General features: G+C 40.8%; 1 protein-coding gene across 1 annotated transcript in view; it reads left to right on the top strand.

Annotated features, from left to right (window-relative positions):
* UVRAG (UV radiation resistance associated) overlaps positions 1 to 21,355 on the top strand; it is an 82,231-nt gene extending 60,876 nt beyond the window's left edge. Inside the window, exons 14-15 of the mRNA XM_088534998.1 lie at positions 10,016 to 10,107; positions 20,446 to 21,355. Coding sequence (XP_088391124.1) covers positions 10,016 to 10,107; positions 20,446 to 21,106 — 753 coding nt within the window. The 3' untranslated portion in view covers positions 21,107 to 21,355. The remainder of the gene's footprint in view (positions 1 to 10,015; positions 10,108 to 20,445) is intronic.
* The last annotated feature ends 1,236 nt before the right edge of the window (positions 21,356 to 22,591 follow it).

Genomic DNA, 22,591 nt, shown 5'->3' with positions numbered 1-22,591 from the left:
GGGCTCTTAGAACCTTGAATGCTTGGCCCTGACTTCAGCTAGGTCATTAGGTATGAGCAGATGGTATTAACTATAATCTTACCTGGACACTCCTATCAAGGCTACCTCCATGTGACCTTAGTGGATGTGGTTTCCTATCCTTGCTCCAGCTATCAGGTCTTGAAAAGCAACATCTGAAACTGGGTATCAAATGAACTTGGACTGTTCTCCAACCCTTTGACTCCCTGAGGAAGTTAACCAAGGGGACGTGTGTTGTCTTACCCCAGGTAATGGCTGGTGTTGATCACTGAGACTGTAGCTGATGACAGTGGGTCTTCTCGGACATCTCTGTGTTCAGTGAAGTCTCTCTACTGACTTGTCCTCCTGCATCTGCTAAGGCTTTTACTGGTTATGTTAAATGCATGGTCACATTTGCTTTGCCACATGAGACTTGCCTTCCGATCCAGTTTTGCCTGACAGCTATCGAGTGATGTCAGTTTGATTATTCCTATTCATAGTGGCATGTTTTGCTCAGCCCTGGCCAAAGAACAGCTCTGCCTTCATCTGTCAGTCATTAGGAACAGCTGGACTTCATTTGACAGAAAAACACTTGAACGATCTGCTGTCCATCTCCGAAGGATGTTTATTTTCACATCAATGCAGTAAAGAGGCAAGGAGTCAACTTTGTGTCCAACCATCCTTCCATGTGTCCGGAGTTGCTGTGTCCACATGGTGGCAGATAACATTTATGTGCTTAATAACCTGCTGGAGATGCTGGATCGGTCCTTAGTTTAGAGCATTGATGTCCCGGGAATGATGGTGTTACAGCTGTTGATGTATGAGGTGCATGATATTAACAGAAATGTGGAAAAAAAAAAAGGGGGAAATACTTAATGTTAGCTGCAGACTGGTATCTCTCTGATAGCTGCTTGAGATGGAGTTGAATGTCTAAGGTATGTGCTGGTGCTAAGTGTAGGAAACCACACTGAACTTCTCTTAAACATGAAATGGGGCAAGATGTCCATTTTGTGGCTCTGTTAGACTATCTAATGTGAGCAAATCAGCTTTATTTTCGACTATTAAACTTTTCCATGGGAAACAGCAGAAATAGTAGGTGTAGAAATTTGTCTTGGCAATAAGTGCTAGTGAATAGAAGCACCTTTGAGTCTGAGGGTATCTGTAGGTGCAGAGCTTGTGATCCTCTGAGCGCAGGAGGACTTGCACCTCATATCCTTTACGAGGCCGAGTTTGTGGCCATTGAACTGTGCAGGGAAAAGAGCTCTTGAAAAAGAGCCCAGGTTGAAGCCAGAGCTGAGTCCTTGTCTTGCAAAAGTGCCAAGTTCTTCTTCGAATGCTGAGAGGGAGCGTTTGCACCTGAAAAACCCCAAAGCTGTGCAGAGCCAAAGGCTTTGAGGAGAAATTGCATTCCTGAAAGTCTCATAGGGCAGCAATGAAGCCGAGGACAAGACGCAGGGCTGAGTTTCTGCTGAAATGACAGACACTTTTCTAACTCTTCCTCAAAATTCTGTCTCTTTGCAAGCAACTGATCCTCCAGAAAGCCTCTAGAAATGTCCTGGAGCCGTTTTGCCAAATTTCTTTTGGGAGCCCCCTTCTACACTTTGCATCTAGGTCACGTCTGTATATTATGTAGTTGTCGCTGTCTCCGTGCATTAACTTTCCAGCTTGTTCAGTCATTTTTACAAAGTAGTACGTGTTTAAAATGGAACCAAGATTCAGCAATCAAAGGGAAAATGGATTCTTGATACATTCAAGCTGACGTACACGCTTACTATTTGCCAACTTGCGCTGCTTTGTAGTTCGTATAAACGCTGCTTTTTAAAATTGAAAGAGAAAGGGGGAAATCTGTTATCAAACTGCAGCTTATTGCATGGGTCTAGGAAAAATATTTGGTGTGTAATTTTTATTCTAACTAGCGGCTTACACCCTGGAGACAAAGCTTGACTTTGGGATATCGCGATTTGTTAGCATTGGTGAAATGGGAATGCACCTCGCTTGTCATCTTGTCCTTTCCATATGTTTTCTGCTATGTTGCTATCTCTTCACAGAAGAAAAATCCATGTTAAAACATGTCAAGTTTGTCCCTTTGGTGCGCTCAGTTCATTCTCAGTTAATTCTCTCTGCAGAATTTGGTACAACAGGGCTCAAGGCTGACTTTGAAGGCTTGGAGTATGACAACCACTGATAAAGCCATAAATATCTTCCATGCTTTTTATATCCTGTACATGAAGTTCAGAGCAAGCTGTTCTTCAGCAGAAGGAACACAAGTGTCTGATACGTGTTGGCTGATTTACTTTTGCTCAAAATGCTTAGAAACCCAAAGCTTGAAAGCATTAAGAGACTGAAAATACTTAAGGAAATATGACATCTCTTTTCTGGCCTTGTTCATAAATTATATATGAGAAATACTCATAATTTATTAGAGTATTTCTCAAGCTGACATAGCTGCTAATTGTCTTCAGGAAGGGCATTGCTTAATAGATTTTTATTTAAAGCTCTACCACTTTTGCCAGTACGCTTTGAAACAAGCGTTTTCCTAAACGTAGCCTAAAAGAACTAATAGCTAAAATACTAATATTAATTAGCTAGAGCTCCAGGCTTTTGCTGCAAGTCCTTTCTTGCAAGACTTTAAGGCAAACAGATATGTATTGCCTGGTTTGTTTAGATTTTTTTTAATTAACGTTCAAATTAGACTCCCTCGTAATGCTTAAGTGCTAAACACATGAAGAAAACTTTTTTTTTTTTAAGATTTAAGTACAAAATGCTACTTGTCTTTCTACTTTTGGCTTCTGCACATCTGACCTTTTGTTCCGTGCCTGATGTAATGATTTTTTAATGCAAAAGGTCGGGAGAGATGAGGTCATAGGAAGCGAGTGTGCCTGTGTCTTATAATCCAATAAACATCGCTTTGTGATTCTTATTTTGTGAATTTTAAGGAGTTCTGACCTGAATCCCGGAAAGGTTATACCATAGAGCTCATCAAGCTCTAATGCAGCAAGACCTGAGCCTAACAATAAACATTTTGGTTATTTGAGAGCTTCACAGGGCTGGGGAAAGGAGGGAGAGCGCTTTTCTGAGGTCACTAACTGCTGTATCTTCTAAATTACTTTTTAAAATGCATTTTTTATAATAGTCATGGTTTATAAGGTGCACTTTTATGGACAAGGGGACCTGTATATGTTGTTGTTATAACAAGATCCACTAACCACCGGGTTTTACTGGAATAGTTTATGGAAGCGGCTCTTTCCCTCAGTCTGTCTTTCACACTGATTTTTCCATGTCCATACTGGGAAACCAGACTTGAACCGTGAAGGTAAATGTTTGCGGCCCCTCCGGAGGGATATTGTGTTTACTCTCAGGAAAATCCTCACCAATACGAGCAGGAGGCCTGGAAGAAAGAACAGCTTTTGGCTCACCTAGATGTTTATCCTACAGTGTTTTCCGCATGCACTCAAAACACATACTCCTATTTCCTGTAACCTCAGTTTATTGTGGTCCTTCTCCAGTAAACACTATTAGTGTGCAACCAGAATACATTATTAAATATTGCCTGTTATTAAACTTCAGTTTTACAAAATGACAAGAAGGCTGTTTCAAAAGTGCTTGACAGAATATTGTAGCCTGCTGAGCACTGTCCAGGTTGCTGCTGTATTTGAATGATCTTTGTATTTTGGGGGGCAAGATGCAGCTTAAAATGATTCCAAGGCAGATCAGAGAAAGAATGAGATATGTTGTTGGTAGAGAACGATTTCCCTCCTCACCACTGAGTCACTTCTATCCTCTAAACTCCATGTTCGAATTTCCTCTCATCCTCTGGGATTTTAAATCATCTCCATCTGAAAGGCAAGGAAAAAGTAAGGAGACAAGTTGTCCATGGGAGAGCAAGAATCAGTGGTGATAATTTATATGAATCTGACAGTTTGAGAGCTGGTTTAACGCCAACCTAACGTGTGCAGGCACTTGGCCATAACAGAGATGAACATCATTTTGGTGTGGCATTAAGTGCTTTGGACCAGTGACTTTGCACTCTGTTGACCATTAGGTATCACTCTTACATATCAAAGTAAGAGAAGAAGTGGTTATTTCATTGATAGCAGCTTATCCCTCAAACACAAACGTATGTATGGGAATCATCCTGTGAAAGATGGTGTTAGACTAAGCATGTTTCATAAAGAAAAAAAAAGCTGAATATAAGCAATCTTTGAAGAGACATTGTTAAATTTGGTGGTTATCTCCCATTACCGCTTTGATTTCTGTTTGCAAGCCTTGTTATTGCTAAATCAAAATGATGATAGGAGTCCTTTTAAGATGGACAGTTTTGGGGCTTTTTTTGTTTATTCAAGCACACTGGGCCAGCTTGAAGAGTTTTAATGCTCGTGCTGTATGGATTAGTGAAGGACATGGGTCTTGATATAACTTGTTTTTCTTATTCATTCACTACTCTTTAAGAACTGCCAAGTAAACATCTGCTTTTCAGGGTGGACCTCTGAACAGCATTGACATCCCTTGGGAAAGGGAGGCAGCTCTTGGCATATTGAGATAGAAGCCAACATTTCTGTCAAAATAGCTTCGTATTGGAATGCTTCCTTGTGCTTAAATGAGCCCTGTCCCTACTGTTGTAGTCCAGTTTATTCCTTCTGAAAACAAGGTTGAAGAGTACTTGAAGATTTATTATAATCTTCCTATTTTCCTGTATATTTCCTTTATTACTTTACTGTTTCCCAAGAAGCTTAAAAAGGCTACATTTGCTTCCGACGTGATTAGATTGTAATATAATAAGTCTTTAAAATTCACTTTCATTTTTCATATTTAATAGGTTTGGCTCCAGTGTATGCTACCTGAAGCACTAATACAGAGCTATTTGATGTTACTGTAAGGGTTTTTCAGCAAACCCATCTAGTTCAGAGCTAGAGCAGACCCAATAGTGTGAGAAACATGTTAGCGAGCGAAAAATCTCAAATTTTATAGTTTTCCCCCAAAAGGTATGAACACACAGAACTGTATATGGCAGCAGGCATTATTTTGGTGATCCCCCCATGATTGCTTATATAGCAATAGGCATTATAAGAGCACTTTGTTTTCAATATTGCGGTGCTTTGTCATCTGAATCCCAGCCAGTGCTCCTCCATATTCCGAAAAGTCATCCAGGATCTTGTAAAACAATTAACTGTCATTTCATTAAAACTCACATTCTGTATTTAAGTCCCAGAATTTGACATCCTTTGACAACCTTATATAAATGCTTAGCTTCTACCTAAGGCTGTGGCCTTGATTAAGAGAACACTTTGGCTTCTATTTTTTGTGTTTCCACATTTGTGGAGCAGATGTCCTCTAAAATTACTGATCCTATCAAGGAGGGGAAGAAAACAAAAGCACGTTGTTTAACCAAAAATCCAAAATTTCAAAATTGTTCTTGTCTGCCCTAACAATTGCCGTGTGTGCATGGTGCATATCTCTTGAACTGGTATGGTTGTCTCTTGAACTGATACAACAGTTGTCTGAAATATCATAGTTGGAGACTAAAAGAAACAAAAATGCTGTAAGCTTTGGTGTAAGCCCTAGTATTATGCACAATAAGTACTGAAATGTCTGATATTTTGGACTTTAATATTCTGAGCTCTAAGCTTGCTCCTATACATCTTTGAACAAGATGAATATAGTTTGGGATAAAAAATATGCTAAATGATGATCAGATTTCAAAATTGGAGTCATTCTGAGATCCCTGTGAAGGATATAGCAATCCAGGTGCTCTGTGGTTTCTGGCTAGAAGTAAATATTTATACTCAAGTACCATTACTCATTAAATACTGTTAAGGGAGATAATGGGGATAGGAAGGAGTTATTTTTCTTTGTGTCTGAACTCAGGATATCATTATTTTCCTCAAGAGTCCCAGCATCATTAGTGGCGTAACCCTGAATTTGGATCTGAGATGCAATCTGCTGTTACACAGAAATAAGATAGCAATAAAGATTTTTTTTTTTGCTTGATTTCTAGTACTTGTAATCTCATGGTCTTTGTAAGGGTAACCGGACCCATGCAAATGTTTATACTAAATTTGTGAGGAGTGTAGCAATCTTGTTCGTTAACAATCTGGTGAGTGAATATTTTGTCGGTGTTATTGCTAAAAAGGAGATAAAATTTTGTGCTGACATGAATTATAGTTATGATGATTAGGCGTATATCTATCTGGTTGACAACATAAATTACTTGTAAAATGCTTGGTTACCAGTAGTAGCTTGGAGGTGTTCAAGGTAGGTCAGCGTGGAGGGGAGTCACTGTTGAGAGCCTCTTCTTCCAGTAGAAGTTCAAACTGCATGGAAGGAACTTCAGATGGAAGCTGGAACGAGCAAAAGGTTTTTCCAGGAAGTTAAATTTAAACCAATTATGACCTTGTTTGTCATGCCTCACCTATACTGCTATTGTATTAGTTGGAACAATTTTATTAGCCTTCAAGTGAAATTCAGAGTTTAAACTTTTATATCCAGGAAGTCACATGTAAGAATAAATCTCCCTTCTCTAAATCATAGCTTTAAACTTAGCTCACTTCGAGGTTTGTGGCTATTCATGATCTTTGAATAAATAGCAAGCGTAATATAAAACACGTTCCAGTTTGATAGACTTGTCTTAATGGCAGGATTGTCCTGGGTCCATCTTCCATGTCTCTACGTTTGTTTGGAAAGGTGCTTCTTGAAATTCTTAGAGCAAATCAAAAATGCATATTTTGCAAAATCAGTCTCTAGACAGCTACTGGCAGTGGCACATCCTGTCTGTTTTACACAGCCAAGATCTTCACAGCATTGTTACTTTGTATTGCTAATAGCTGCTATAAGAGTAGATTCAAGCTCCTTTTCAAAGTGTCTGATGTCCTTAGCTCACTGATTTCTCAGTTTAAGTATGTTTTTGTTGGGTGATGGGAAATCAAAGCTCGATATAGAAGGTAAGTACTAGTAAGGGAATGGCAATTAATGGCAATTAACATTTATTATCCAAACGTCATCTGTGACTTGGAGCCCTTGTGGCTCTGATCTACTGAGGATATATAAGTGTGGATATAAAACATGGACACTTGTTCACTACAGTTAAACAAGTAACGATTGGTGATAAATGGGGCTGAGTCTAGGTGGAGGCCTGTGGCCAGTGGGGTGTCTCAGGGGTCAGTACTGGGCCCGGTGCTCTTCAGCTGCACCGGGGCAGGAATAACCCCAGGCACCAGCACAGGTTAGGGGTTGACCTGCTGGAAAGCAACTCTGTGGAGAGGGATTTGGAGTCCTGGGTGACACCAAGTTGCCCATGAGGCAGCAACGTGTCCTCGTGCCCAAGAAGGCCAATGGGCTCCTGGCTGCAGCAGGAGCGTTGCCAGCGGGCGAGGGAGGGATCCTGCCCCTCTGCTCAGCTCTGGGGAGGCCGCACTGGAGCATGGGGGCAGCTCTGGGCTCCCCGGGACAAGAGGGACCTGGAGCTGCTGGAGAGGGGCCAGGGCAGAGCCACGAAGATGAGGAAGGGACCGAAGCAGCCGTCGTGTGAGGAAGGACTGAGCGAGCGGGGCCTGTCCAGCCTGGAGAGGAGCAGCCTGAGAGGGATGTGACCAACATGGACAAGGACCTGAGGGGAGAGTGCAGGGAGGACGGGGCCAAGCTCTCCTGGGTGGTGGCCGGTGCCAGGACAAGGGGTGACGGGGCCAAGCTGAAGCCCAGGCAGCTCCATGTCCATGTGAGGAAGAACTTCCTTGGTGTGAGGGTGCCGGAGCCCTGGCACAGGCTGCCCAGAGAGGCTGTGGAGTCTCCTGCTCTGGAGATCTCCAACCCGCCTGGATGTGCCCGGGTGCCCCCGTGCTCTGGGTGTCCCTGCTGGAGCAGGGGCTGCACAGGGGGATCCCGAGAGCTCCCTGCCAACCTCAACATTCTGGGATTCTGTGAAGTACGTTTCCTTTGGGCAACCAGCATGGCCAGGTCCATAATACCCTGAAGCCACAACCTATTCTTAAAACAATATTCAGCTTTTGCAAATGTTACTTAATCCCTTTAGGAACTTAGTGTGAGGCAGGTGGAGATGGGGAATACTGAAGAGCAACAACTGAAACTTGAACTTGATATTTTTTAAGGGAATCAAGACAGCACACAAGCACCTCTTCTTTATATTGCTTTCCTGCCCACATTTGACATTTCATTGCTTTCTTTGCCTTTTTTCCTTCCGTAATGGTAGGCTGCATCTTTGAGCTCCTTTTAATTCTTAGTTTGTATTAATGTGAGCACTTAAAGCAATATTGCTTTGGCTTTTAACCAGTTACAAAGTAAAAATAGATTTTATTTTTTAAGCAGAAACTTTTGTTTTTGTTTGATACAACTGTCTCGTACATTCTTCTCATCTTTGCTATTTGAAACAGAGATCCCTTATTCCATTTCTCTTTATGCTAGGAAACCTTAGAATTTAAGGATGACTAATAAAAAATGGTGTTCTATAAACATTTGATTAGTGTAGAAAAAACAAATGTAATGTCTCTGAGTTTTATTATTATTTTTTCTTTGCCTCAGGCCAGTTCTCTAGTTAACCAAATCTACTGTAATCTCATCAGGAGAATGTGGTGATCATTCAGTAATTTATATCCTATCACTGTCTTAATCCAGGTTCTGTCATTGTAGCAGAAAATACAAAACCAAGCCCACCAGATGACTTGCTTGTGTCCATATGGAAATAATAAACTATGTATTAAATAGCCTCCTGTTGTACAGTTCAGTACTGATTTTCTTCCAAAGTGATTTTTCTTTCTAAAACTCAGACAAGCACAGAAATGGTTCTTGATTTCAAGATTATTTTTGGGGGGCGGGGGGGGAGAAATTAGCCCGTTGTTTAGGAAAATTCAGGTGAACTCCTGGTTGAATTTGGATCTTTTTTACTTGCACCCTACTCCTGTAAATTACAGAAACAGGTGTGCATCTCAAAGAACATTTATACTTAAATAGGACTGTTCCATATGCTTCAACACCTAGTTATATCAGCATCAAATTTGTGTAGTGCCTGTAAATGTATCTTGGGCCAGCTGGGACTGAGGGCTTGAATGTAACATCTGTTGACAGCTGTGTACGAGTTTGGTGCCGCCTCATTCCAATAGCATCCTTTAAACTCTGGAATTCAGGAATATTTTCTGCAGTGACCACAGGAGTGATAAATTCCACTGCAAAATTTTCTTGAAGCTTTGGCCTTTAAACAAGACTTTTTTTTTTTTCCTTCTGTGTTCCCATTCCTTAAGAGGTGTTTTTACTTTAAGGCCTTTACAAATAAGTAGTTTTAATTAGCAGCAGTGGCACTGGCAGGTATCACGTGTACTTCATTTGATAACATGAGGATTGAAGTGTGTTGCATTCCCATGGAGTCAGTGTATGGAACCTTTTAATTTCTTTTTGCCCTCCCCCCATAGGAATTACTACTTGAGTAACAATAAATCCATGTCAAAAATCTTTTTATTTTTGCTACATTGCCTTGTATTTGAGTACTGGGTTTAATTATGGGAACAGCCATCAGCTTGAATGTTGATATAAGATGTGATGAGAACACAGACTTGGCTCAGCTGTGTGACGCTGTTTCAGCTAGTTGATGTCCCCGTGATGATTTCGATGCTATATTGATACATTTTGGATGACAGATGACACTAATGCACAAATAAACTTTCAGAATTGGCGAAGTTGAAGTTGGGTCTGCTTGCTCAATAGCTACCTTTTTTTCTTGAGCTGTGAGACTCCTCTCCTATTACAGATAGGAAATGGGGGAAAAATGTTAAAAGGTTGAATTGACTGTTTTTTTTATCCCTGTTCTTGAGTGGATTTTCCTAGAATGAAATCATAGGATTATTAAATAGAACACTTCCTTTAAGGTAATAGATCTGTTGGAATCACTTGATAATCCTGCACTTTCTTTGAAAAGCTACTAAATTCATAATCATAATATCAAAATCATAATATTATAATGATTGGAATCTGGGACTTGGAAAGCCTTGCTAATTTTTTTTTCCTGTCCTTGTAGCTTAGATATCAGCACGGGCTGAGTACTCCAGATCTAAGGCAAACTCTTCCGAACCTGAAACACTTCATGGAGCTTGGGCTAATGGTTAGATGGTGAGTATCTTCTATAGTGTCCTTAAAAGGTAGTTAAGTGGTCAAAGTAAAAGGAAATGGATGTTTGAAAACAAAAAAAATCCTCCCAAACAAGCATCTCTTCAAAAGGATGCTCTTTTCAGGATGCTTGGTGAAGATTACTTTTTCCAAATGCAGGCCACCTAAGATGTCCACAAGGTATTTCTGCTATTTTATGTGCTTTTTGTAATTGATTCCTCCATGTGATGTGCCCAGAATACTACTGGGAGAGAAATGGGAGGAAAGACTGCCTTAAAACTCTGAGATGAGTTAATAATTCTCTTAGGGAGGTATCATAAGGACTTGTAGCACCTTTTATATTGTTATAGCCCGGGTGGCTAGAAGGGCATCAAGACCTTCATAGAACAGGTCTCAGATTAGGCTGTACTGAAGCTCCTATTTGCCTTACAGTGTAATTAGTGAGCTGCATGGGAATCTAAATTACACTTAATGCAGTTCATGCTGGATAGATTTGCTGCTAGTGAATGCAGCTGCATGCTGAGCGTAGCTGCTAAATGGGAGGCTATGTTAGGTAGCAAGGGAAAGTCCTAGTAGCCTGCAAGGGGGATTTTGGTTGTTCCTGCTTGTTTGGTTTGTCCTGCTTTGGTTGTTCTGATTCACTGTGGTGGATGCAGAAATCCCTCTCCACTGTCTGTAGAAAGTCGAATCAGACTGGTTTCTGAATTTAAAGATAAAAGTTAGTGCTTCTTTTACAGAAGCTGTTGAAACTTGGTCATTTTTTTTCTTAAACATGCAGATTATTTTTAGCAAAAGTGAAGGCTATTCATTATTTTTGCAGGTGTTAGAAACTTCATTTTCTATCTATATATGATCTTAGTTATGCACAGTCACCCATCCTCTTATGTTAAGCAATAATTTTGCCCTGAATTCCTCTCTTTTGACTGCATGAACCCACCCAAGCGCAGGTCCTGTGCTGTTTTTAGGGATCCTAGATTGGCTGCTCCTCCAAAGTTGCACAGGATTTGTGTGGTCCCTGTGCAATATTTGGCTCTGTGCAGATACCCCAAATATTCCAGGATATTTAAAATATCATCCAGGTGGTTGGGTAGCCTCAGCAAGTTTTGGTGCCAGATGACTCGGTGCTGCTCTGGTGATGGACGTGGACTCCCTCCGTGCTCCAGCTGACGTGAGAAATGATTTCTCTTTTGGCACAGACTGTGCTAAGTAGGGCTGGAGTGCAGCTTCCAGTCCTCCTAAAGAAAACCAGTTGTTCCTAATAGGATAACAGAGTACTAAGCACAGATAGCCAAACCTTAGTCTTTTGGAACTGCTATATGGCATTTAGCAGACTCAGAATTGAAACTTGTTTTTAAATCTGATGTGAAATGACACTAAATATTATGGTACTGGCTCTTCTTTTTAACAGTCTGGTTATTAGCTTTCCAGTGCTGTTCATATAATATCTGAATTCCTTCCATGTTAAACAAATAGAACTAGCAAAATCTCTATCAGAAGTGTAATGCAAGCTATTCTCTTACATGCTCTGCATGTAAAAGGGTCTTAGGTTGAGAAACAGTGTGCAAGCTCTGCTGATTTACAGCCTTCTGCAACTTTAAAGTATCTTATTTTTCCATACAGGCTCTTATTATTCTATTGTTTAATATTTTTAGTAGCCTCCTAAAATGTTGCTAAGCTCTAAAACCATCTTTTTTTTCCTTTTTTTTCCTCCCCTGCAATATAGAGATGTGGGAAGGAGAGCAGTTCTGATACAGCGTGTGATCACATATGCTTTTATGCACAAAACAAGCACTTTATTGCAGCTCCAGTTAAATTATAAGAGCAGACTTCAAACACGGTTAATGCCTCAGAGTAGCACACTCAGTATATTGGACCTTCAGGCCAAAAAATCGACTGCAGTGGGTAACAGTAACGAAAATCCTACGGGACATCACGGTGTCATAACTTTTTCCAGTTCCCGTTTCTATGTGAAAGGAGGTTGCTCTTTGCCTCTGCATTAACCTTCATTTCTTGCATTGAGAGGCTGATCCAAGTGACCTAAGCTAGTTCCCAAAGTCTTTGGTGGGATTTGGCAAACCCTTGACAAAGGAAAACAAATACAGGAGTAGAAGAAATACCATCTCTGACGAACTGATGTTGCTGGATGAAAATTCAACTGAACGGAGGAAGCGCTGCAAGTAAATAGTTCCTGAGAAAAGCAAGCTCAAGCCCTTGTGCAATGTTTTACCATAGTAATTTTACCACTGCAAAGATTCCTCTTTCCTTTCTTCTTCCCCTCTATCAGCATTGGATAAGTGATTTCTAAAACGCTGTGCAGTCCCATAAGCAAATCTAAAAATCTGTGCAGTGGGGAGGGCCAAAGATAGGTAAACTGTAGTGGGAACGTGTCATAACTTCTCCTATAACATTTGCAGAATCAGGGGGTGGGAAGGGTGCAGGTGCTGGGTATCTCTTTCAGTCTTGAACAAAATTGGGTTGCAGAGATGTGTGACCCTGGGACATGGGACTCACTTTCAAAGGGTACATATCTGTTCTTCCTGGTGCATGCCAGCTTTGAAGTGCCAATAATGGAAGCTTTAGCTAGGCCGTAGAGAGTTTGGCTTTAAACAGCCTTCTCTTTTCCCACCCTGCGAGGGTAGATACTCATTAGCAAGACAAAACGCATTTTGCCTGGGCAATAGTTCAGAACACGTAGGACCAAGTTCTCTGGGAATATCACATTGCTCGTCCCCACCCCAATATGTGCACCTTTTCTTCTCACCTCCAAGACTCAGCATGCAGATTTGCCAATTTTTAACTTTTTAAACTTAAACTGTTTAGAATCATTAGTTTTTTTTGTTTTTTTTTTTTTTTTAAAAGGTGCTTCTTAGTATTTCCCAAAAATATAAAAGAGCCTTTCCAGGGGGTCTAGCTCAAGGGGGAGATTGACTCGACTTTCATAATGGGGCGGTGCAGTGGGGTACAGGGATAGTGCAGCACAGATGACCACTATTTTGTGGATCATATCCGATTACATATATTTAAGCATAAAAGCCCCCAGCTGTTAAAATGAAGATTTGAAGGAATTCTGCCTTTTTCAGGCTATAGCAGGTGAGTAATCCAATACCCTTCACTACAGAGTGTAGTTGGCAAAGTATTTCCAGGATATTCTTTGTTTGCAGCAGGAGAGCAAGAGTATTTGAGGGAGGGATGGGGTTTTTTTTCTTATTTACAGATGAATTTGCACTGCCTGGCTTGTGTTTTGTTGTTCCCTTGGTGGTGTTCAGCTTCTATGAGCACTCTAGATGGGTCTTGGTGAAATTAGGTTGACTGTAGTCAGAACTAGACTGGTAAACATCAACATTTACACTGTCCTTAGTTTCTTTTCAAACAAGATTGTTTTAGAGACATATCTGTTTATTTAAATAAAAGAAAACTGCTTTTGAGGAGCTGCTATCTCTGTGCATGGCAGTGTTAATGATTTTGAAATGCGGCCTTCCGTCCTTTCAAGGTGTTGATTATGGACTTGAGAGAGGACAAAATTCTTTCCTCAAGTGACAAGCTGATTAATTAAGAGTCAAATTCATGCTTAAATACCTATTTAAAAATAGTTGTTTTATAAATTAAATGTATACCTGGTGATTTAATCTGAAAGCTTCAGTGCACAACTAACTCTTCACAGCTCATACTAACTATGCTGAGGCTTCATGCACGTGTTGGATTCCCCTGTATTTATAACCTGTTTACTCATGTATAGGTAAATATATGTGTAAATGGGTTATGACTGCCTTCTATTTTGCTTCCTTTGTGCTAAAAGGGCTTCGCTTGTTTTCCTTCCTTTCTTCCTGAATTGTGCCAATCTGAAACAAATGAGGCCTCCTAACTTCTCCTTCTCATAACTAAATAAAAATTAGAGCCCTGCTTTGTAGCCAAACAATTTACAATTCACTATATGCTGTAGGTATGCTGTAAATATTGGACATCTTTAGCCCTCAAGATAAAAAGTCTTCCTTCTGTAGGAGACCCCTTTTTCATGTTTCTGTTGGGACAAATTTGACAGTAGCCCTTGAAGTCTCAACTAGGGCTTGAGCCTTGCACAAATTCTGTTGTTCTGCCTGTGGCTCTGAGACAGCGCTTGGCCCTGTGGTAGGTCTGCAGAGTTCAGTGTCTCCACACCAGGGCTTAATTGCCTTGCGCCTGGATCCCAAATCCTGGTGATTTTTGTGTTGTTTTGGTTTCTCAGGCATGACACTGGAATGATTAATACGTGTTTTCACATCGCAGCCTGTGTGATTTATTGCGTCGAGCTTGCAGGTCTACAAGCTCTGCCTCCCTCCTCATATCTCTCCTGGCACCTCTGGTCTGCTGAGTTTACTTTGCTTCCCTCTTTCCCCTCCTGCAAAATATTATCTGTGCCGTAAGCAGATGAAATCGAGATCGCTCCAGTGGTTCCTGTGGGCGCCGTTACGGAAGCTCCGGAATTGGAAACAAATTTTGCTCTTCTGATATCAAGGCTTGATGTTGCCTTGGTTTCTTAGGGCGAAAGGCGATGAGTCCAAGTTGCTGTTAAATAGACTGTCCTTGTTGTGGTCCCCCAAATGTTTTCTGTTCCCTTTTGCGAGTGATTCAGTTTCCTTTTTTTCTAGTCTTGGAGTCCCACTAGCTTCCAGAATCATTTTGATTAGTTTTTGCCCATGGAAAAAAGCCCTGCACTGCTCTTCTCTTGGCTATGCACTTTAAGAGAGTTTATTCTAGTTTTCAAGAGACCTAAATTTTGCAGATTTAGACTGCATATTTTTGCACAAACACTTTGTATTCTTTCTTTTGCCTAGCATTTGACAAATCTGAATATGATCTTTGGGTCGTACTTGCATTAAATCAAATGAACATTGTTTCAGTTTCTCTCCTGCTCTTCAGTTTAATTTCATTTACTCTATATAATTTTTGAAGCATTTTGTGATTACTAATAGTAGGTAAAGAGCACACAGGAGGATTTTTTTTGAATAATTTGGGTAGTTGCCTTACCTAATGCTAACAAATACAAAATGTTCCTTTGGGAGCTCTCATCCCTGCTCAGAAAGATCTCGTTTTGAGCCCTCGTTCAAAAGCTCTACCCCAAAATACTTGCATGTCCAGCGTAATCATTAAATATGTTTCTAAGGTATTTCTTGTTTCATATACTTAATGTTTGAATTAAACTCTAGGAGTGTAATTTATGAAGATCTTTTATAAAGTTCACGTCAGAATTTTTAGCTGCCAAAAGACACAATTTCACCTTAACTTCATGCTGGCAGCCTCTTTTTTTGCAGCCATGTCACTATTGTGCATTATTTAACCAGTAATTTCTAAGAAGGTGAGAAACTATTATTGCTTTTTAGCACAGTTGACATGATATTGGCTCAGAGCTGTGCTTGGAGCTTCAAACATTTCAGATGGCCATAAACCAACTTAAACACCTTCATTTAGCATTCTTACTGCCATGAGGTCATAGTTTGCAACAAAAAAGATCAAATGGTGTTTAAGTTATTTTTTTAAAGTATTCTCATACCAAAGAGCTGTAGTTGTGGATTTTGGCTCTTGGCCAGGCAATCAAGATTTAGTATTTTGACCAGCTGTGATCCAATAATGTTCCTCAGAGGAAACATTTTGTGGGGAGGAAAAGATACATATTTGAGCCTGTGAATTGTATTCTGTCTTTCTTACTGGTTTACAGTTTCTGTGAGCCCCTTGCAGACAGATTAAATAATCACAAGAGAATCCAACTGAAGCGACTTTCTTTATATTAAAACTGCGACTAGATTACAACTAGAATCTCTTCACTAGGCAAATGACTTTAGAAATATTTATGCATAATATTTCAATCACTTTCTAAACTCTCATATCTACTGTGTAGTGTTTGTCTTGTGCTTTAGATTAAGACTACCTAAACAGACCAATTATTGACTAGTGAGCAATTAATTTTAGGAGAAAACGGACAAGGTGCTGTAGATGGCTGCATTGCAGTTGTGTTGCCAGTAAAATTTAAAACCAAATTGGTTTTAAATGCAACTGGAACACTGAGATTAATATAATTCTCTTATCTACAATGTCACATAAATCTGTTATTCTCTTCAATTTTGTTTTTATTTTGGAAATCCTGCTTCCTAATAGAAATCCGACTTACTCCTCTATGTGTAACTAGCTCTTGACCAATCCAACTTGATGTCTAAAAGCCTTAATGGCCTGATGATGGTTCATCAAGTCATTTCTAATATATTCTGCTAGTCACAGGCTATTCCTTTCGGGCAGGTGACAGCCTCTGTTGTCTCAGAAGATTGACCAAGTAATTGCAGTAGAAGCCGAACCAATTCGCTGGTAATTCGGGTCAAAATTGCACCTTGGGGTGGAACAAGCCAAACTCTTTTGTACTAGTGAGGACCCCTTGCAGTTGCTGAGGCTTCGAGGCAATTGGATGTTCATTTTCTATTGTGACATGCCTTTTTAATTCCATGAACCATGAAGCTAATAAATGTCTTTCTCTAGTTCTCCCCTTGATGGGGTGATATGAATTTCAGTAACAATATAGCGTTTTCCTGGAGAACACTAATAGAGCAGACCTTCTCTGTCAGTTGCTTGTTTTCATGGAAAACTAATAGCAGTCCAGTATTTTTGAACTCTAATTCTCTGTATATGTCACTCCTTAGCCAAAAGTTTGATTTTTATTTCTCCTTGACACCTCCAGGGAGGTGAGGGAGCAGGAAAAGAGTCATTGGCTTAACTGCCTAATCCATTGTGGCTAGAGACACTTTGTCTTTATTTTGTTTGACTGCAACAGTGATTGGGCCCTGCTTAGAAAGTTTTGATCTTGTGTTGCCTTCTAAACACTTGTCCTCCAGCCTGAACCAGTTGTCTTGCTTCTCTTTCTGCTCAAAAAGAGACATCTTAAGAGTCAAGAAGAGACATCTTGAGAGGGTGACTGTCCTAATGACCGTAGACGTCGGTCACTCTGGTGTCACCCACCCTTCTGGAGGCACCGTCTCTCACTGGTCACAATAGGATTTGAGGCATTGACCTGTTAGAAGGCTGATGTCCAGCGTCCTAAATGCACATTTATTTGTATCTAAATGCCTTAGCTAACATTTGATAAGCAGCCAAACCATTCTGTTGATTTCATTCCCAATTTCTCAGTTTTGGGTTGTTATCCCCATATTCTTGATTCAAACTAAAACCAGCCCTATCCGTGTATATTGGCAGCAATAGATCGTTTCAGAAATCTGCCTATGTATCTCCTATGGCCTCAGCCCTGGTCTTGCAGTCTTATGTAAGGTCCATTTAATTATGTGAAGCTTAAGGAGCTTGGCTACAAGTACTTTTTGCTTAAACTCATTAGCTCGAATGCTTATATAATAAATAAAGATGATTCTTTCTATATTGCCTTTTGGGACAGCCCTTATATTCGATTTTATTAGAACCTTGGACCTTTAAAATGCTCTGTTTTAAAGAACTGTGAGGTTATTTTGTAGATGGGTGAGATTAGCTTTGTATTGCTGCTATGTTTAGGCTGTTGGATCGCTTAGTATAGATCATTCTGCCAATTCAACTAACTGAGGGAAGACTTTTTTGGCTGCTGGACTGAAGCAGCATTGTTCAGGCATACATACCCTGTCAACTTGAATAGCCTTGTCATAACAAGCTTTTTAAGAACACTCCTGCATCTGCAAGCTAATTAATTTCTCAGCCATTAGCCTGAAAGGCCAAGACTTGCAAGGGAATTTAGGCCTGTATGCTTCCCTTTAGGAAGAACTTAAATTTATATGCCTGCTGGAGCAATTTGTAAGGATGCTTCTCAAGGTAATTAGATGCTGTTTTCACCTGGGTTTCCTTGGGCACTTGAGCTGCTGCTCCACCTTTGTGGAAAAGCTGCCCTTGTGCCTAAACTTAGTCTGCTGATGGTGCAGTCTGGTACCATCTGTATGTCCTAACCCTTCAAGGGGTCTTGATCTAAATTTAAATCAAGCATGTCAAAAGCACAGTCCGGTGCAACAAATAAAATGGTAGATATTAGCATTCAGATGGTGAAGAGTTTTACTTGGGTTTTGACTTACAATTTTCTGAGAGTCTGAGATGCCTTTTTCTGAGTCCTCCTCATCTGAGGTAGCTATTAGTCTTCTGAATAAGATTAATCCCCTGGATTAGGAAATAGGGAACCCTTATTAGTATGTCATGGATCTGATTTTTAAGTATCACACTTTTCTTTTGCTTTGCAAGGACTGTTTCTTTTACAATAATTTCTGCATCCAGCTTTTGGGCTCTTTTGACACTGCTGAGGTGCCTTGGTGAATCTAGACCTGAATCGTCCACAAAACAACCAACATAATATACAGATGCATCCATCATCTGTTGCACCTTTAAAATAAATCTCACAATATTTCTTTTTTAAACGTACAATTTGTGTTATTCTATCTGTGCTAATCTTGCTGTTATTATTTTAAATGGGGGAATTTGCAGCCCTCCTGGGTCCAGATTAGGAATGAATTCACATTTGACTCATCCCTGGCATTTTGATAGAAACTAAGAATAATTTCATCATGATTTTTGCAGGAGATGTTAATATTGGAATTTGGGGAATTGGAGAGTGATGACAAAAGCTGGATTTTGAGTCTGAAAAGAAGTCTATGAGAATGGCTCGAGCAAGGCTGAAAAAACGAAGCTTGGGAAAGGGAAAAACAGGCTGTCCAGGATATATGTCTGCTAAATTAAAGTTTGCAAGTGTGCTGACTCGGGTTCTTTTGTTAATCATATTACATGATTAAAAAGAGTTGATTATGTAGCAATTAGTTAAAATATTCAGCAGTTCTGTAGAAAAGGGTTGTCTTGGTGAGCTACTGAGGAGCAGTGCCCAAGGCTAAATCTACAGCATTTATGAGCATCTGTGGCACGTGGCTACTTTGCCTTGTTACCTCCATGAAGTATGCTCCAAACCTTTGCAAAAAGAGCTGGGAAATGCTGCACAGACAAAGGTTCCATTAAAAAGGGCTGAAACTACAGGTGAAATCTAAGAAAAACGCGGTGATGTTTCTGCTGCCAGCTCTGTGTGCAGTGCCTGGATCTCTCCTCACTGGCCTCCCCTGTAGGTTCCAAAAAGAGCTTTTCCTTAAGGCAACTGGAGGCTGTTGTAGGAGACAAGGAAGCTCTGTGTGTGTATTAAGGGTCAGGCTGGAAGGAAGGAGCATGGAAGAAGAATTTAAAGCTCACTGCTATGCCACACTGCCCTCTGTGAGGATACTTATTTTGCAGGGGGAGTTTTTACAATCCAGCTTTTACCTTACTTACAAAAGGGAGCAAAAAAAGGAGACCCCCATTAGTGGCCACTTGAAATTGGTATTCCAGAATTTTTCCCTGTAAGACAGATCCCAAAATGTTTCAGGTCTTGAATAGAAGAGGGAAGTTTCTTTCCAGTGAAGGAGGCTCATACAGACATAATTCCATCTTGGAATGATGTATTCAGGATGTATTAGCTCCATGTGTGTATATATTCATTTTTTGGAAGCAAAGTGAATTGGTTACCTAATTTAATGCACTATATACTATTTGCATGTAGTGTGGTGATTACATTTGAGCAAGGATTAGCCCAAATTTCACCTTACACTCAGTCTATAATTTGGAATATCAACTTCACGTCATATGAGGTGTGCAAGTGGTCTGTGGTACTCTGTTAAATAGTCAAATTGAACATGTAAATTGAGCCTGTCATAAGTTTGTGTTTGGACAAATGTTCTTGCAGAAGAGCACTGGAACCATTGGCATAGAAGAGCAGAAGGTTTGGCAAAAATAATCCTCTGCAAATAGAAAATTAAGGTGGCTTTTCTCCTTTGTGCAACTGTCAGGAAAAGGCCACTGCTGGAAGAACTCTGTCTTGGAGGATGTGGCCACAATTACTGTTTGAAGAGTTAGTGATGACCCCAATACAAGCCATAAATACATATATTGAGATATATATATATCATATGTTGATACTGTTGCTCATATACGATAAATGTATGAGCAACAGTAATAATTCGTAATGCACAGCTTGCTCCTATAAAATGGTGTTAATAGTGAGAAGTAACATCATGGGGTGGTTTCTTGGCTGATAGACTCTTCAAACCATGCAGTTTTGTAGGTGTCCCCTCCATGATCTTAAGGGTTTCCACTAAAACTGTCCTCTGGGGTGTCTTCTGTAGCTAAACACATGGCCTTAAACAGACTTGAGGTTTTAGCACTTCGGGATACAAGCGGTTGGCCATCCAGAGCTCCAGGTTGTGATAAAATAATTGCTTTGGTGTTTGCTTGGACATCTGCATTGCTCTCGAGCAAGTTTATCCTTCTCTTTTTTCCCAACAGCGATCGACACCACACATCCAGTGCAATTCCCGTTCCAAAGAGACAGAGCTCCAGCTTCGGCAGATTGGACATGGGCTTCTCCGGTGGCCTTCCTTCTCCGGATAAAGGACTCCGAAAACGAGCCAGCACGGGGAATGAAAGACTGCAGTACAAAACTCCTCCTCCTAGCTACAACTCTGCTGTAGCACAGCCTGTTGCCATTGCAGCCTGTGTAGGAGAATTAGACAAAAAACCTGCACCGATATCTTCTTCCTTAGATACCTCTATGGACGCCTCAAAAGAAAATAGCAAGAGGGGAGGGGGTTTATGCGGCAGTTTAAACGGAGAAAGCGGGAGCCTAAACAATACCCAAGATGGGCAGGAGTCTTTCCTGGTTCCTACTAGTGCAATAAACGGGGAGTGTTCGAGCGCCGAGCAGCCCTGCGAGTACCGGGCGCCGCTTTGCTGCGCCGTGGAGCGAGCCGAGGAGATCATCGGGATGGAGGCCGGCGGCGCCGGGGAGCAGCTCGAAGACTTGAACTCCATCCCCGTGGAGCACGCCGTGGCCGTGGAGTGCGACGAGCAGGTCCTGGGGGAGTTCGAGGAGTTCTCCCGAAGGATCTACGCGCTCAACGAGAACGTGTCCAGCTTCCGCAGGCCGCGGAAAAGCTCGGACAAATGAGCTCGGATGGGGGCGGTTTGGGGTAGCAGGCGTTGAGGCGAAATCCGTGATCTGGAACAGAGATGAAATTGCACTTATTCTTTATATTAATTATGAAAAAAAAAAAGCTAGAGCAATTCCTATGGTGTTAGACAAATGGACTTGTAACCGAGCACGATAACACAGGATCATGGTATATTCACAGCCCAGGTAAATTTTGATTCTGCTTCCAGTCTTATATCTAGTATTTATGGTCTGTTCGGTTTTCTTTTGAGAGTTAAATGCTTTCCTGGAGAAAAAAAAAAACTTCTAGTGCTAATCAGGCCCTTCTGTGAATATTTGTTTATTATTTAAAGTTTATTTTAATCTTTGCAGAAGAAAACAAAGTTAATTTAAAAATGCATTTATAGCAAGACCAGCAGACACCTCTTTGCTTTCTGCCGTGTACTCCCGTGGGGGTTTTTTGAGCGGTGTAGTCAGTGCTGTGGAAATACCATGGATTTGCTATAACTGACCAGCTTTCTCTTGGCTGTGCCCTGTAGCCTTTGGAGGTGTAGTTTGCACTGATGGGTCTTAGCTGGTGGTGTAAACTGGCCAGAGAAGGAGCACCTGTGTGATGACCCCTGTGGTTCCCTTGCACCTCGTTGATCCGACCATTCCCTCCTCCCTATCCACTCACAGTTGACCACCAGTGGACACTTCTCAAGCAGAGGCCTCGAGGACTAAATCATCTCCAGTGTTTCTTAATTTTTTAGGTAAAAAAAACCTCAGCCTAATCATTCTGTGCATTCCCAACCACACCAGCAGAGGCCTAACAAATGCACTACGTAAGTGGGGCTCACCTGCCACATTCCCAGGTGTCTTGGGCAATGTGGTCTGAGGCATTTCAGACGTGTTCATAAAAAAAACAGACTTGAAATGCAGTCATCACTGTGGAATTAGGTGACCTGGTTGAATCACTGCACCCCTGTAGAAAGGAGGCACTTAGTATTATTCATCTAAATTAATATCCTCTTAACGGTGCCATCTGTGCTTTGAAGGAAGAAACTTTCAGCAGTTTGCTAGAGATGCAGGTTGTTTTTTAGGTAGGTTACCACTGGCACACGTGTTCAGCTGCACTAATGGGAAAGCAATTTGCAGCCTGCTTTGCAGTTCCTGGTATTTGTTTTGAGTTTGGATTTCATTGCTCTTGCTTTCTATATTGTATACCCAAGAATTTGGGCTCAGTTGTGAGCTCTCAAATATAAAAAGATATATATATATATATATAGCAGAATAAAAAACACTTCATCATGCCTGACTTTTTTTTTTTTTTCCTCCCTAGTTTATGCTTTCTCTTGAACCAGTGACCTAGGCTGTTTCCTAGCTTCACCAAAAGGCTTAGCCTAAATTAACTTTTTAGAATGTGGATATGTATAATCTCAGCTATCCGTTGTCGAAGCAAGATGTGTGTGTGAAAACCAATATGCATAACAGCACTGTCTTTAGGATATGCGTTTTCCAGGT

The sequence above is a fragment of the Tinamus guttatus genome, unplaced genomic scaffold (assembly GCF_059628265.1).
Source record: "Tinamus guttatus ecotype Peru unplaced genomic scaffold, ASM5962826v1 Tinamus_guttatus_pri_ptg000602l, whole genome shotgun sequence".
Taxonomy (NCBI): domain Eukaryota; kingdom Metazoa; phylum Chordata; class Aves; order Tinamiformes; family Tinamidae; genus Tinamus; species Tinamus guttatus.
The sequence above is the reverse complement of the archived record's forward strand: the minus strand, read 5'-3'. Positions and strand labels throughout refer to the sequence as shown.